The sequence below is a fragment of the Salvelinus namaycush genome, chromosome 7 (genome assembly GCF_016432855.1).
Source record: "Salvelinus namaycush isolate Seneca chromosome 7, SaNama_1.0, whole genome shotgun sequence".
Taxonomy (NCBI): domain Eukaryota; kingdom Metazoa; phylum Chordata; class Actinopteri; order Salmoniformes; family Salmonidae; genus Salvelinus; species Salvelinus namaycush.
This window is the reverse complement of record NC_052313.1, coordinates 53,726,234-53,743,117: the sequence shown is the minus strand read 5'-3', so window position 1 is coordinate 53,743,117 and position 16,884 is coordinate 53,726,234. Positions and strand designations below refer to the sequence as shown.

The window sequence follows — 16,884 nt, the reverse complement described above, 5'->3', positions numbered from 1 at the left end:
TTATCACTACTTCTACAGACCAGAGTCCAGACATCAGGCTGAACGTGAAGTTTGTCCAGGACACGTCTAAGTTCTGGTACAAGCCAGACATCTCCAGAGAGCAGGCCATCAGTCTGCTGAGAGACAGGGAGCCAGGGGCCTTCGTCATCAGGGACAGTCACTCCTTCAGAGGGGCCTACGGCCTGGCCATGAAGGTGGCCTGCCCACCTCCCACCGCCCAGGCCAACAAGAAAGGTACAGTAGATCTTTAATCTTAGTCGCAGGTCTAGGATCAGATCACCCTAACCCGAAACCCAACCTTAATCATTAGGAGTGAAAACGCAAAAACAGACCTTCGATCAGAGAACTTTGATTAAAGGATGTGTTTACTGTTTTGTTTTTTGGCAGTTGGTGACATCACAAGCGAGCTGGTGAGGCACTTCCTGATTGAGACGAGCCCCAAAGGCGTGCGTCTGAAGGGCTGTCCCAACGAACCCTACTTTGGTGAGTTCCAAACATGCATATTCAACAGAGAACTCGTTCATTAGCTCTCCAGCAAGTAAGTACACCTGCTAATCATGTGTGTGTGCAGGATGTCTGTCTGCCCTAGTGTACCAACACTCGATGACTCCTCTGGCCCTGCCCTGCAAGCTGATGATCCCCAGCAAAGATCCCAATGAGGAGGTCCTGGAGCTGGACACTCCCACTGACACAGTGGCCGAGCTGGTGAAACAAGGAGCAGGTGAGGACAAACTGCACCCTGCATTATTCAGCCCATTCTCTTTCATTTGATCATCAATCCATTCCAAGCCTTCTATTACAACAGTAGATACATATAACAACAATCAAATAATAATCGGCCAAATTCTGTTTTACTTTTACTACTGTAGTACCTATGTAGTTACTATGCAGTTACACAAATACATAGTTTTCATGTACTACAGCGGTTTTGTTTCTCCTCTCATGCTCGGATACCCTGTTATGTTGCAGTAGCACAGCAACAAGTCCCCGAGGAGGCCCATGGTAAATACTGCACTGTGTTTTTGGGTTCTATTTTGGCATTATTAACCCCCTTGTCCCCACACTCCCCAGACTGATATTTCAGCTCTGCATGGTCACCACAGAAGCTTCCCTCTCACTACCATGCCATGCCTGCCTTAGTCACATCTTTGCTTGTCATGGTTGTCACTCAAACGAGTTGTCACAACCAACAGCGTTCTATAACGCTGTTCTTTAGGTCTTATGCAGGGCAGCTGTTGTGAGCTTTGAAACATTGTCTTCTGGATTGGATGTGTGTTCTTTTCTCTTTGGTAGAGATAGCATGGCACTACCTACCGACAAATGCATGGAGTGAGCATTCTGATCGGAGAAGAAAGGGAAGATATGGAGCCACTAATATGCAGCCAGCTGTTGCCTCGATCTGTTTTTCAACACTTATCCACAACATGTTTAAATGATTGCACTAATTGTTGGTAGTTGAACTCCTTCACTGCTTCATTTTCAACACTGACTGATTATGCACCATTTTTTTTGTTCTCTCCCAGCATGCAATGTTCTTTACATCAGCTCTGTGGACATGGAGTCTCTGACCGGTCCTCAGGCCGTCGCCAAGGCAATCAGCGAAACGGTGGCCGTCAACCCGTTGCCCACGGCAACAACCGTCCACTTCAAAGTGTCGTCCCAGGGCATCACCCTCACGGATAGCCAGAGGAAGTGAGTAGTAACCATGGAAACAGGAGCACCCTACACCCACAGTCAGAGCCATAGAAATCTGTCGGTATTCAATCATTGATTCTGTGTGCTACACTAGTATGTCAAACTGTTTTACTTGAATTGAGCTAGCTTGGTGACAAACTCTGAGATTTCCAACACTAACTCTGAGTTTTCTCCTGCCCTAGGGTCTTCTTCCGAAGGCACTACCCAATCAACACTGTCACCTACTGTGACATTGACCCCCAGGACAGGAAGTAAGTGTTTGAGACCAGATCTTTCTGCTGTGCTAAAGTAGTGAAAATAGTGCAAATGTAGCCTACATAGGGAAGATTTGTTGATTGTTCGTCCAAAATTAATTTGTCACATCTCGCCTTCACAGGTGGAGCAAGGAAGGAGGTGGAACGGCAAAGTAAGTCTCACAACTCAAATCACTCTATTATACATAGAATAGGTCATTAACTAGATGGGACAAATAAGTCCCATGGTCCACATAGGCCTATAAATAACTACATCAAATCATGAACCATCTCCTACATATTCAAACCAGGCTTTTATTTCTCTTGAAACTTCAGACTGTTTGGTTTCGTGGCACGTAAACAAGGAAGCACAACGGACAACGTCAGCCACCTGTTTGCCGAGTTGGACCCCGACCAGCCTGCTTCAGCCATCGTCAACTTCGTCTCCAAAGTCATGAGGCGATGAAACCAACCAACCCCCGGCAGCCATTTTTTTGTTCTTCCATTTTTTCCCCTTAATTTTGGATTGTGTTTCATTATTTTCTTCTGTTCTCTTTGTTTTCTTCTGCGAGATTTTATGTTTGAAGGACTTGGAGGTAATCCAAGATGGCGTCAGAGGAAGTTGTGGCTGGAGTGGTGACAGTGACAACGTGGCTCGAGCTGGTGGAGGAAGATGGTTTCTTCCACAGGGTAACTGTGGAAGTCCAAGTGGAGAAGCTGCGTGCTAAACTACGTATCAGTGGGAGAAAAGGACACTGACATTTATCAGGTTTTCGGATTGATTTACCAAAGGTAGCACTCAGAACAAGTATGTCATTATTAGATGGTCAGTTTAAGGCGTTGTAGGTTCTCTTTTTTTGTTGTTCTTTTTTTACAATGGGACTGTTGAAATGAAACAGACAAAAACAGAAAGAATGCTTTCTTCTTGAACTTTATTCTGTCTTCAGAAAAATAGTTTGCCTCAATGGCTTCTTACTAAAGAATATTTAAGAAGACATTTTGCATGTTAGCTCGATCTTTAAGCTTGGTCCACTAAAGTAAATTGTGAACCCTCGAGTGGACATTTCCCAGGCCTGTTGTATGTTGTAAAGGGCTCAACAGCGAGAAAAATAAACTGTTCTCAACTTCACAGAGCAGATCAACCTTCTCATAAAACACATTGCTAATGTTAGGTCCAGACTTGACCAGTCGATCCTGGAGCGCACTGATTGATTTCAGATGTGGGAGATGGATTACTCTGGCCTGTGGAAAGGTAGCTGGTAAATCTACTGCTGTCACTCCTCCTGTCCACACGGTGGTGCCGATTATCCACGTTTGAACTCAATCCTGCTTGACTCAGACTGATCCTCACCTGCTGGCTGCTCACAGACACTGCTACTTAACACACTGGAAACAAACGCCAGGGACTGGTCCGAGCCCTGGGCCCTAGGCACTGTCCTGCATGTTTTAGTCCAACTGCACCCCCCTCCCTCTAAGCTACGTTCAACATCACCAAAACGGCCATTCTATGCTGTGTTCTATGAAGACTTTAACCCTAAGACAAGAAAACAGAGGTTGTTTGCCTTGTTAGAGACTGCATGATATTATAAACCATTTTTGGACTCTACTAAAGAGTCCTAAAAAGAAAAAAGAACATGTAGACAGCCTTTTGTTGAAGTAGTTACTCGATGGTGAGATGCGATATTTATTTTATTTTCTTGTTCCAACTTGCAGCAGGGTTTCACTGTATCAAGCAAGGTTGTCTTTCATTTTTAACCAAAAGGGAATTTATCCTCTCACCAGATCGCATCTACATACCTTTAGACAAACCTAGAGGTTGTCACACTGTGTGTAAATGCCTGCTTCTCAAACACACACCACCCACCCATCTTTCATAAGCTAAGGAAAAACGATATTGATATCAAATGTATATAGATATACTACTTTGAAAGGTGACATAGCTAAAAAAAAATATTTATTTTTGTTGCTTTGTTCCTCCATGATAACTCATATATACATATATTGTACAGTCTACATAAAGAAGATTACCTTAAGGATTGAGAAAAAAATACTTATTTTGGCTAATGATTTCAAAGTCGGGAGATTTTGAAAGGCTTTTGGATATATATGGTGTACATTACTCAGTACATGTATGTTTGTTCTAGCTCGTCATGTTTCTTCTTCTTCGCGTTCTCAGAGATTGAGGTTAGGCATGTATGGGATGAAAGCATATGATTTTTACAGGAAAAATGCATGGACAAAACCGTCCGGGTGGTATACCAACATAATGTTCAAGTTTGTCTTAAACGCTGCCATAATACAGCGAATAATATCAGTTACATGGCAAATGTTGTTGCCAGTTTTAGGGTCAGCTCTTGAATATGGATTTACCATATTATGAAAATATGAAATGTTCTTTAAAAAAAAATCTGTTTTTATAAGGGAAGCATGAGGACATTTAATTTAGAAGCCGACCTTAAATGCAATATGTAAACAACAATGTGCACCCCATCATAACGACATTATGATTTGCCAAAGATTCAAACACATAACTTCTATGGTGTCTACATGTTTGGCTTTTTCCCAAGGAAATTGTGTTGCTAAGCCGAATTAATTCATAAATGTTCCTTCTGTTGCCAGTAAATATGCAGACCCACATACCACTAACACCACCATTATATATGAACTTCCCTATTCTCTCTCTCGTCCTCTCCATTGCAACTGAATGGAGTTGAGACTATTGTTAACCCGTTTAGAAATACCAAGCACTTACCAATGGAATACCACAACCATACAACAGATGCAGAGATGCAAACAATTACTTTATATCATTTCATGTGAATATCAGTGTTGAAGGCAAAATGTTGTCTACAATTCTTCAAATATCTTTTATTTGAGCTACTATGTCTAGCTATAATCACCCCGATGTCCAAACCGTGGCCCTCTGTGACCCTCTGTGGCCCTCCGTGGCCCTCTCAAAGTAACATGATTTATTTATTCTCCTTATTTATTCTTTATTTGCATGTATGTTTATTTTTTTTTTAAAGTCCTCAACATTTCAAGCTACATGACCCCGCGGTTGTCAGTCAGTGTTAACCAATGGAAATGGAATGTGTTTTTGTGTGGAGGTGTGTGGAGGAGTTCAGTGTACAGATGGGACTTAATGAGTGTGTGAATGTATTACTTAGGATGTACAGAAGGGTCTTGTGTTTTTTTCTTCATTTGCATTATACTGTCATGGCTTACCTGTTCCTGAGGAGAAAAAAAAACATTAAAGCAATACAAATCCGTTACAGTAAAACATATGGTGGTTTGAGCGTTCATTTTATCACTCATTGTGTGTAGTCATCTTAACTGTGTCTCTATGGTAACACATCGCTTATGACCATAGCGTTATGTTTTGAATTGTATGATCTTTATGGCTATGACTATATAGGTGTGCGTTCATAAATTCACTCTATAGTGCCAGAGAGCGCTCTGAGTACGCTCTGGGCGTTCCTAAATTCAGAGGTTGTCAGATTGTCCATTCATAAATTCTGAGTGTTTCGCTCTCGGAGTGTTTAGAGCGCACACTGGACGCTCTGGCCGAGGGGTAGGGTTGATCCGAGAGCGTTCTGACACAACGGCAGTCAAGCACTCAGGTTCACTGGCTAAAGTTAGCTAGCATGCTAGCTACTTCCAGGCATAAATGAGAGAACACCTCACTCTGACCATTTTACTTGCCCCTAGCAAAGCTGGTTAGGCTGTTTTCATGTTACCCAGAGCATTGGTGACTGTAACTGTGCTGCTGGCAACAATTGAATTAAGCTTTTTTGCCGATGTTTACTGACACCGGCCATATTCAACAGGCGTTGAGCGTTAGTAAATTCATCAATTATTCTGCGCTTGGCACATTCAGACAAGAGTGCTCTGAAATTCTGAGTAGATAGCAAGAGTGAATGTACAAACGCGCCCTAGATCAGTGTTTCCCAACTCCAGTCCTCCAGTACTCCCGACAGTACAGATTGTTGTTGAGGCCCTGAACAAGCACACCTGATTCTACTTGTTAACTATTCATCAAGCCCTTGACAAGTTGAATCAGGTGTTTTTGTCTGGGTCTACAACAAAAATGTGTGCTGTTGGGGGTACTGGAGGACCGGAGTTGGGAAACACTGATAAAGGCATTCTAATAAACACAGAGACCAATCCTCACTTGAGATCTGTCCACCACACAATTCTGACTTGCATTAATCATGTCTTGATGTCAGTGGGAGATTTATCCAAACATTTTACTTACACATTTCAGTTCCAGGTTAGGATTCGGTCCAAGGAACTGATTGGTCAGAGCCAGGTTTACTCTGTGAAAAGTTTGCCTGTGGTTACATATTATAGCCACTCAGTGGCAGTATGTGTCCTTCACAACAGAGTAGGCTACTTTCCTGCATGCATTTATTGAGCAGGTTATTAACAGTTTCTGAATGTGTATATAGTTCAAATAGCTAGTATAGCCTATGCAAATCAAATATTTTAGGAGGTATCCCCCAAGTATTTTGGCCTATATTGATTTAGTGTTTTGAAATGTGAGTCCTGTAATCTAACAATTTCTGTTATAAATGAAGATCATTGCGATGGCAAACCACTGAGTCTTTTTCCAAGAAAATATATTTTTCCTCGCTGTCAATCATCAACACTTTTGCCAGCTTTAAGCATGTTCTTCACTACATGCTATGTTGAGGTTGAACAACTGCGTTCAACTGACAAACTCAAACACCATCAGAACATGTTGTGGCTGCTCATTAGGTGTTAGGGAGATTATGGGTGTGTATGAGACACGTTAAAGCAGCGTTTCCCCAGGAATCCCCACGTTTCCCTCATAGTGGTCAGGAGAACACACTGGGGTCTTCACTAGGGACTGTGCTACTGATGACTAACTCTGGCTTGGATTATTTGGGAGGTCAAAGGATCGCTTTAGCTGGACCACAGCACAACAATCCTCAGGCACCACTGATTTAAGAGCAGATTGAATTCAGCCCTTGAAGCCATCCCATTATTCAACGTGAGGGTCAAACCAAGCCTTTAAAGCGGAATGTAGGGACTTGGGAGGTCAACGTTTGGGAATCTGGCATGACCTTTAAAACAGGAAATGGATGTTTGGTAGTGGGAATAGGAAGTTGTGGGCAGAATGTTCTTCTGAGTATACCCGGTATGCACACACACTGAGGGTCATGGGATCTTACAGGGGGTTCTGGGCCAGGTGGTGACCATGGCGATAGTAAACATTTCACAATCTTGGGTCATGTGTAATCTCCAAAAGGTGATGCAATGGTTGCTATGTGGTTGTTGGGGCAAATATTTAGACACAAAAAGGCATTTCTGTAGCTGTTGACCTTAGGAGTGGAGAACTCATTTTCCAAAATGGTGCTCCAAATATGGGCATTGCTTTACCCACCACATAGCGTTATAGGCCTATCAATTCCAAAACCTTGGGTTCATATTCCTCACAAACCATGTTTGTCTACTCTATTGTCATCCCTATAGCAACCCTCTGCTGGCGACAGCCCTCATTCTGTGTTCATTAAAATCCCCTTTGTTAATCTGACGCTGTAAAAGCTGAGGTGACATCACGAACGTCAGTTGTGGGTTTAATGAAAACATTGTGCTGCCTGGCTCTGAACTAACATGTTACAGCAGTCAGAGAGCATCAGCTAGGAGCTGCAGGCAATGTTTCCAAACGTCAACATGGCACAAGAGAGATTTTGACAGACACGTCATGTGCCGATCTGAATTTGGCTTTAAACTCCCTCTTTTCCTTTCTCACAGACCCACTCTCTCTTTCTCGGTTCGCTGTTTATCTCTCTCACACATGCAAGCTTGTGTGTGCATGCGTGCGTGCTTCTGTGTGTGTGTACGTGTGTGCATGTATTTTCTCAGGCCAGGCCAGCTGTATCCAGGTTAGGTTAAACTGTGCATGAAGAGCACTAAGCCCATCTAGCATCATTGGCCTTTTTCCTACAGTGAGTGCGTAAATAGCCTTCTACCCACGTCAACGTCCACACACCAGTGGCACCATGAGGGGCTTTAGTATTTACATTATGTGATGGAGTGGAGAGTACTGCACATGAAAACACTGCTATGGAACTTTAAGCATCCCCAGCTGGAAACTGGCTCAAGTGTACTGGCCTACCCCTCACCCATGTATTCTGTAAGGTCAAACAGATAGAAATGGAGCAAATGGAGCTAACACAATACCCTAATCTACCTGACTGACAATCATAGCTGTTCTACCCAATACATTTCTATCTAAACGTTTGGTTATATTGCACCCTGATGTGTGGTGAGAATTCCTCTGGCACAAAATGGCCACCGTGTTTCTCCCAAATGGCTGCTACTCTTTGGTAGCAGATGACAATGAGTGAAAACATCTATTTTATGTTGTGCGAATGTCTAAAATCATGAAAAAAAGTTGAATCTCATTGGAAATGTGTTTGGCCATGTGTGTCTGTGCACACAATTGTACAAAGGCAATTCAATTTGATGTCACTCAATTTTACAGCTGACATTTGATACAGTAAAACGGTCCATAGACTTTAACGCATGGACCACAACTCTTTCCCTGCCCTTGGCCTTTACATAAGTGTGTATCACAGTAGACATCCTAACAACCAATAAAAGCGATATCATCGACTGGGCCATCACTTTTACACCATAGCAGACAGTGCTCAATACAGAAATATGTACACTAACGCCATGGATGACGTAGGGCCCTATCCCCTTTAACTAGCTGTGTATTTAGCATTGCTCAGGGCCTCAGACTGATGCATTTATTGGTTGTTGGGGAGAGACTGGGCTGCGTACGCCAATACATTGGGCCGCGTGCGTCATGAATCCACTGGCTACAGCGGTGAGAGCTTGTCCTCATGTGGTAAATATGCACTGACTGAGATTCATACCATGCAGGCTGATGCATTCCATCTAGAGGAGTTGCACAAGGAGAGTACGACCTGGCTCCATTTCGGGCCACTTTGGTGTTTACTGATCTGACCGGGACTGGATAGGTGCAAAGCAATATGGCTGATGCTCCATTTGGACCGACAGGTTTTTGTGGAGCTTCTGAAAGGCTGGCTGGACCAGCACGGGGGAGTTGAACAGAGGCAACTGCTGTCAGTCTGTACGTGTTTCCCTCTTTCTCCGAGTTGTAAAAGCAAGCAGAGCAGAAACTGGCTACTCTTTAGTTGACTGATGTAGCTGGCAAGGTAACTGCTGTTTAACTTCAAATAAACTAAACTACTGTTTATTCCCAATGCTGAGCTAGTAGTGTAACTGACATGATACATTAGCTAACGATTCATCCCCTCTTGACTAAGGTGAATGAATTACCCAGCTTGTAGCTACCACAGCCAGTTCAGCTCAAGCCTGTAGCTATCTGTTTGTTAGTAATAATAGCCACCTCATATAACTATCTAACAGCTGTTGCTTGTATGTGTAATGATGTGCGCTGAGAGTCGGAAAGCAAATTCAGGGAGTGAGTGTTTTAATAAATAAACGCAACATAATACAAAACAAGAAACACGAACAACGCACAGACAAGAAACATAAACAATGACGACTGGGGAAGGAACCAAAGGGAGTGACATATAAAGGGCAGGTAATCAAGGAGGTGATGGAGTCCAGGTGAGTGTCATTATGCGCGTAACGCTGGTGACAGGTGTTTGCACTAACGAGCAGCCTGGTAACCTAGAGGCCGGAGAGGGAGCACACGTGACAGTACCCACTCCCCGACATGCGGCTCTGGCCGCAGGACTCCGACCGCAGGACTCCCAGGGATCAGGAGCGGACCGGTCACCTCTGCTAAGGCGCGGGAACCTGTCGATCCTGCATAAGTGACAGTATGTAAATGTTTTCTAGCCTTTTTGTCCCAATTAAACAGAAGTACAGTGCTTTCAGAAAATATTCAGATCCCTTGACTTTTCCACATTTTGTTAACCTCTCTGGGATATGTGGGACGCTAACATCCCACTTGGCCAAAAGCCAGTAAAAATGCAGAGCGCCAAATTCAAATAAATTACTATAAAAATCTAACTTTCATGAAATCACACATGAAAGACACCAAATTAAAGCTACACTTGTTGTGAATCCAGCCAACATGTCTGATTTCAAAAAGGATTTACGGCGAAAGCACACCTTGCGATTATGTTTTGTCAGTACATAGCCACAGAAAAACACAGCCATTTTTCCAGCCAAAGAGAGGAGTAACAAAAAGCAGAAATAGAGATAAAATTAATCACTAACCTTTGATGATCTTCATCAGATGACACTCATAGGACTTCATGTATGTTTTGTTCGGTAAAGTTCATATTTATATCCAAAAATCTGAGTTTAGGTGGGACGCTACTGTCTCACTTGGTCAAAAGCCAGAGAAAATGCAGAGCGCCAAATTCAAATAAATTACTATAAAAATCAAACTTTCATTAAATCACACAGGAAAGATACCAAATTAAAGCTACACTGGTTGTGAATCCAGCCAACATGTCACAATTCAAATAGGCTTTTCGGCGAAAGCAAACAATGTTATTATCTGAGTTAGCACCATAGTAAACAAAGAGAGAGAAGCATATTTCAACCCAGCAGGCGTGACACAAAACGCAGAAATAAAAATATAATTCATGCCTTACCTTTGACGAGCTTCTGTTGTTGGCACTCCAATATGTCCCATAAACATCACAAATGGTCCTTTTGTTCGATTAATTCCGTCGATATATATCCAAAATGTCCATTTATTTGGCGCGTTTGATCCAGAAAAACACCGGTTCCAACTTGTGAAACGTGAAAAAATATCTCAAAAGTTACCTGTAAACTTTGCCAAAACATTTCAAACTACTTTTGTAATACAACTTTAGGTATTTTTTAACGTAAATAATCGATAAAATTGAAGACGGGATGATCTGTGTTCAATACAGGATTAAAACAAACTGTAGCTAGCTTTCTGGTCACGCGCCTCTAACTAACAGGACACTTCCAGTGACCCTCGTTCAAGATGGCCGTACTTCTTCATTACACAAAGGACAAAACCTCAACCAATTTCTAAAGACTGTTGACATCCAGTGGAAGCGGTAGGAACTGCAAGAAGGTCAATTAGAAATCTGTATTCCCAATGAAAACACATTGAAAAGAGAGTGACCTAAAAAATAAAAATCTGAATGGTTTGTCCTCGGAGTTTCGCCTGATAAATAAGTTCTGTTAGACTCACAGACATGATTCAAACAGTTTTAGAAACTTCAGAGTGTTTTCTATCCAAATCCACTAATAATATGCATATTTTATATTCTGGAATGAGTAGCTGGCAGTTGAATTTGGGTATGCTTTTCATCCAAACGTGAAAATGCTGCCCCCTATGCTAGTGAAGTTAAAATGCAGCCTTATTCTGAAAATTATTAAAGAAAACTTGTTCCTCATCAATCTACACACAATACCCCATAATGACCATGCGAAAACAGGTTTAGACATTTTTGCAAATGCATTCAAAATAAAAAAAACAGAAATACCGTATTTACATAAGTATTCAGACCCTTTGCTATGAGACTCGAAATTGAGCTCAGGTGCAACCTGTTTCCATTGATCATCCTTGAGTTGTTTCTACAACTTGGTTGGAGTCCACCTGTGGTAAATTCAATTGATTGCACATGATTTGGAAAGGCACACACCTGTCTATATAAGGTCCCACAGTTGACAGTGCATATCAGAGTAAAAACCAAGCCATGATGTCTGAGACAAGATTGTGTTGGGGCACAGATCTGGGGAAGGGTACCAAAATACTTCTGCAGCATTGAAGGTCCCCAAGAAAACAGTGGCTTCCATCATTCTTAAATTGAAGAAGTTTGGTCAGGGAGGTGACCAAGAAGCCGGTAGTTACTCTGATAGAGATCCTTAGTTCTTCTGTGGAGATGGGAGAAACTTCCAGAAGGACAACCTGCAGCACTCCACCAATCAGGCCTTTATGGTAGAGTGGCCAGACGGAAGCCACTCCTCAGTAAAAGGCACATGACAGCCCGCTTGGAGTTTGCCAAGGACTCTCGGGCCATTAGAAACAAGATTATCTGGTCTGATGAAACCAGAATTGAACTCTTTGGCCTGAATGCCCTACGGTGAAGCGTGGTGGTGGCAGCATTATGCTGTGGGGATGTTTTACAGAGGCAGGGACTGGGAGACTAGTTAGGATCAAGGGAAAGATGCAATGCACTGTAAATTAACTTAGCTAGCTTTCACCAGTTGATGTACCGTTAATAAAGACATTCAAAACTAGTTTTTTTTAAAAAGTTGTTAGATTTGTTAGGCTATTGGTTAAAGGTGCAACACAATATTGACTGATCTAGTTCAGTCTTATCAATCACTAAAAAATATTTAACAATGATCCCTTATTTAGCTTGATGACTGGGTGTCACGCCCTGGCTATAGAGAGGCTTTTTATTCTCTATTTTGGTTAGGCCAGGGTGTGATGTGTACCCCCTATGTTCTTTTTTCTATGTTGTTGTGTTTCTATGTGTTTGGCCTGGTGTGGTTCCTAATCAGAGGCAGCTGTCTATCGTTGTCTCTGATTGGGAGCTATACTTAGGTAGCCTGTTTTCCCATTTTGAGTGGTGGGTGATTATTTTCTGTTTAGTGTTTTTCGTCACCTTACAGGACTGTTCATTTGTCGTTTTTGTTGTTTTGTTCAGTGTTCAGATGTTTTATTAAAAATATGACCACGCTGCACCTTGGTCCTCCTCTCCTTCTCCCGACGACAATCGTGACACTGGGGGCATTTTTGCTTACTTTTTGTTGTTCTAAATAGAGACGGTTAGAACGGCCATGAGTCATATTGGATTGTGTAGAAATGCAGGAAATTAGCTTTAGATGCCCCCAAAAAATCATGGGGAGAACCCTCCAGACCCCGCGTCAGGTTATGTCCCCCCCACTTCTAAAACCAAAGTTGTGCACCTGGATCAGGGGTGTATTCATTCCACCAATTCTGTTGAAAAACATTTCTTAAACAGAAGCAAATGGAACAAAATGGGGATAAACATACCTGAATTTGTTCAATAGAAACTCTTGTTTGCAACTGTCAGACTAATGATTACACCCTAGATCAGCTAGATGCAGATAAGAGTGTGCAAAGCACCTCAAATTCTTCTCTCGACCTGTGTGCACCTACGTTGTAAACTTTCATTCATAGGCTAGGTTGTAGCAACCTCATGATGGGTGCAAGGGAAATGTGAGTATCATGTAGTAGCCTAAACCCATCACTGTTACATTGAACTAGGTGAATGGAACATGAATGACAGTCATCCAATACGCTGTAATAGAAATAAGGCAACGCTCATTAAAAAATATGTGCGTCTTCCCTCATCTTAAACGGCACAGATCGCCACAGGTGTGCATACAAGTGTGTATTATGTACTTAACAAAAATATAAACGCAACATGTAAAGTGTATGTACATGTAAAATGTAAAATGTTCCATATGCACAAAAAGCTTATTTCTTTCAAATGTTCTGCACAAATGTTACATCCCTGTTAGTGAGCATTTTTTCTTTGCCAAGATAATCCATCCACCTGACAGGTGTGGCATATTGAGAAGCTGATTAAACAGCATGATCATTACACAGGTGCACCTTGTGCTGGGGATAATAAAAGGCCACTTAAAAATTAGCACACAACACAATGCCACAGATGTATCAAGTTTGAGGGAGCGGGCAATTGGCATGCTGACTGCCGGAATGTCCACCAGAGCTTTTGCCAGAGAATTGAATGTTAATTTCTCTACAATAAGCCGCCTCCAATGTCATTTTAGAGAATTTGGCAGTATGTCCAACCGGCCTCACAACTGCAGACCACGTGTAACCATGCTAGCCCAGGACCTCCACATCTGGCTTCTTCACCTGGGGATCGTCTGAGACCAGCCACCCGGACAGCTGATGAAACTGAGGAGTATTTCTGTCTGTAATAAAGCCCTTTTGTGGGGAAAAACTCATTCTGATTGGCTGTGCCCCTGCCCAGTCATATGAAATCCATAGATTAGGGCCTAATGAATTTATTTCAATTGACTGATTTCTTATATGAACAGTAACTCAGTAAAATTGTTGAAATTGTTGCATGTTACGTTTATATTTTGTTCAGTATAAATACCAGTTAGTGGTAAAAAACAAACACCTCTAGAGTTTGGCTGTGTGGGACGTGGTACCATGACATGGACGGATGGACAGACAGGACTCTCTCCCACTGACAAGCAACTCAGCTGAGCTCCCCTCTCCCAGTAGTTAACGTGTGCCACAGACATGCATCTCCTGCCAGAGCAGAGCAGAGCAGAGCAGAGCAGAGTAGAGTAGAGTAGAGTAGAGCAGAGCAGAGTAGAGTAGAGCAGAGCAGATCGAGGGAGATTATCAGTGGTTTTGTATGTCTTCCATTTCCTAATAATTGCTCCCACAGTTGATTTCTTCAAACCAAGCTGCTTACCTATTGCAGATTCAGTCTTCCCAGCCTGGTGCAGGTCTACAATTTTGTTTCTGGTGTCCTTTGACAGCTCTTTGGTCTTGGCCATAGTGGAGTTTGGAGTGTGACTGTTTGAGGTTGTGGACAGGTGTCTTTTATACTGATAACAAGTTCAAACAGGTGCCATTAATACAGGTAACGAGTGGAGGACAGAGGAGCCTCTTAAAGAAGAAGTTACAGGTCTGTGAGAGCCAGAAATCTTGCTTGTTTGTAGGTGACCAAATACTTATTTTCCACCATAATTTGCAAATAAATTCATAAAAAATCCTACAATGTAATTTTCTGGATTTTTTTTCTCATTTTGTCTGTCATAGTTGAAGTGTACCTATGATGAAAATTACAGGCCTCTCTCATCTTTTTAAGTGGGAGAACTTGCACAATTGGTGGCTGACTAAATACTTTTTTGCCCCACTGTACTTTGAAGAACTACTGAAATAGTGATTTGGTCAGACAGCACAGGCAGCAGCTCTACATACATGAGATGATGACTTGCAATGAAATAATAAAGTCATCAAATAAAACAAATGTAATACACAACAACTGAAATATTTAATAAAAAGTCAAGTAATGTGAATACATGGTTAAGTGATGAGCAGTAATGGGCAGTCCCTACCATCGTTGGACTTTTGATAATTGTTTTATTCTGTGTTGTTACAACATTCAACACACATAACGCACTATGCATTTCATTTCTACAAAAAGAATAGAAACACTAATGCACTAGTCAATCTGAGCCTATCGACTGGTATGTTATTCAAGTCATACAATACCAATGTCTCTCCTTTAAACTCCTTAAACCAGCAAGGGTGATAGACATTTACAAGTGGGAAACACACAAATTCCCAAATTCCGCAGAAACAATGTCTGTATTCTGTGAGGGATCTGACCCAAGAGTGACCTTCTCAGTCACATAGTCAGGTTTTGGAAAGATGTGACCCTGGGTGCATGGATGCTATTGGAGTGTAAATACCTTAACAAGCGAAAGACACACACTTATCAAATGGAAACATCAGCCTGTTTGTTTTGGTTCTGCTTGTCCTGTACCCATTCCTCAGGTTTCCTCTCCCTCCCTCCCTCCCCATCTCCTTCAGTTCAATTTCAATTCAAAAGGGCTTTCTTGGCATGGGAAACATATGTTAACTTTGCCAAAGCAAGTGAAATAGATAATAAATAAAAGTTAAATAAACAAAAATTAACAGTAAACATTACTCACAAAAGTTCCAAAAGAATGAAGACATTTCAAATGTCATATTATGTGCAAATAGTTAAAGTACAAAAGGGAAAATAAATAAATAAATATGGGTTTTATTTACAATGGTGTTTGTTATTCACTGGTTGCCCTTTTCTTGTGGCAACAGGTCACAAATAGTGCTGCTGTGATGGCACACTTGCTGCTGTGGTATTTCACCCAATGAATATAGAGTTTATCAAAATTGGGTTTGTTTTCAAATTATTTATGGATCATTTTGTGGGCAGTGTGCACATAGCCTGTCTTCTCGAGAGCCAGGTCTGCCTTTGGCATCCTTTCTCAATAGCAAGGCTATGCTCAGTGAGTCTGTACATAGTCAAAGCTTTCCTTAATTTTGGGTCAGTCACAGTGGTCAGGTATTCTGCCACTGTGTACTCTCTGTTTAGGGCCACTCTCTCTCGCTCTGTCGCTCTCTGAATAAGGCAAAGCATTTGCAGAGATTTAGGGCGATAATCTTTATCTTGATTTATTAGGGTGTACAAACCGAGTACAAACAGGTACTAAGTACAGTAGAGTCATCCAGATTGGACTGTTGACGTGTGCATCTTTCACACAGTCCCACTATATCAGATACAGGCTGAAGGCTGAAAGGTTGATCAAATGGAATTCTGCATGCGTGCTTGAACAACTAGTGGGTGAAAATAAATCAAATGATTTTTTGAGCACTTTGTGATTTCCAGCTATATCAATCCACAGGGAAAACTGCACACAAATCATTGCTTTGTCCGAGTTAATGGACGATCGATGATGTGGGCTTGCCCTTTGGGACTTCACATCGTTACCCAGTTGAAGTGACATTGACATCTGTCCAACCCCCTCCTTCAGGAATAGCCTAAGGCCTAGTGCCTGATTGAGACCACTAGAGACAGACAGACCACTCTCACTCCCCAATCCCTGGTCATAAGCCAATCCTCTATTTCACCAGTTCACAGTTCCTGGGGGCTTGGTTAAGATAACAACCATTAGTTCAGCCCAATTAGACATGGAAACAGTCTCTCTATACAGTGTGCTGGGCCTCTGTCCAGTCTCTACAACCACATGCTGATTGAGTCTTGTTCAACTCAGAGTTAGGCCAGATGTTTCTCTGCATGGTGCTATGTCTTTCTGTCTCTCCATTGAGTTGATCCACTGGCCCCTCACATCCTTTCCCAGACCGGCCCTCAGCCCCTAGCCCCAGCCCTCCTAACACCTTGTCCACTCCCTCCTGACCCACTGCACACTGATC

General features: G+C 42.2%; 1 protein-coding gene across 1 annotated transcript in view; it reads left to right on the top strand.

Annotated features, from left to right (window-relative positions):
* Positions 1–5,210, top strand: part of LOC120051451 (tensin-like) — a 59,912-nt gene extending 54,702 nt beyond the window's left edge. The window contains 8 exon segments of the mRNA XM_038998313.1: positions 19–234; positions 388–483; positions 572–721; positions 970–1,002; positions 1,524–1,692; positions 1,878–1,946; positions 2,072–2,101; positions 2,265–5,210. Of these exon segments, the coding sequence (XP_038854241.1) occupies positions 19–234; positions 388–483; positions 572–721; positions 970–1,002; positions 1,524–1,692; positions 1,878–1,946; positions 2,072–2,101; positions 2,265–2,394 (893 nt within the window). The 3' untranslated portion in view covers positions 2,395–5,210.
* The last annotated feature ends 11,674 nt before the right edge of the window (positions 5,211–16,884 follow it).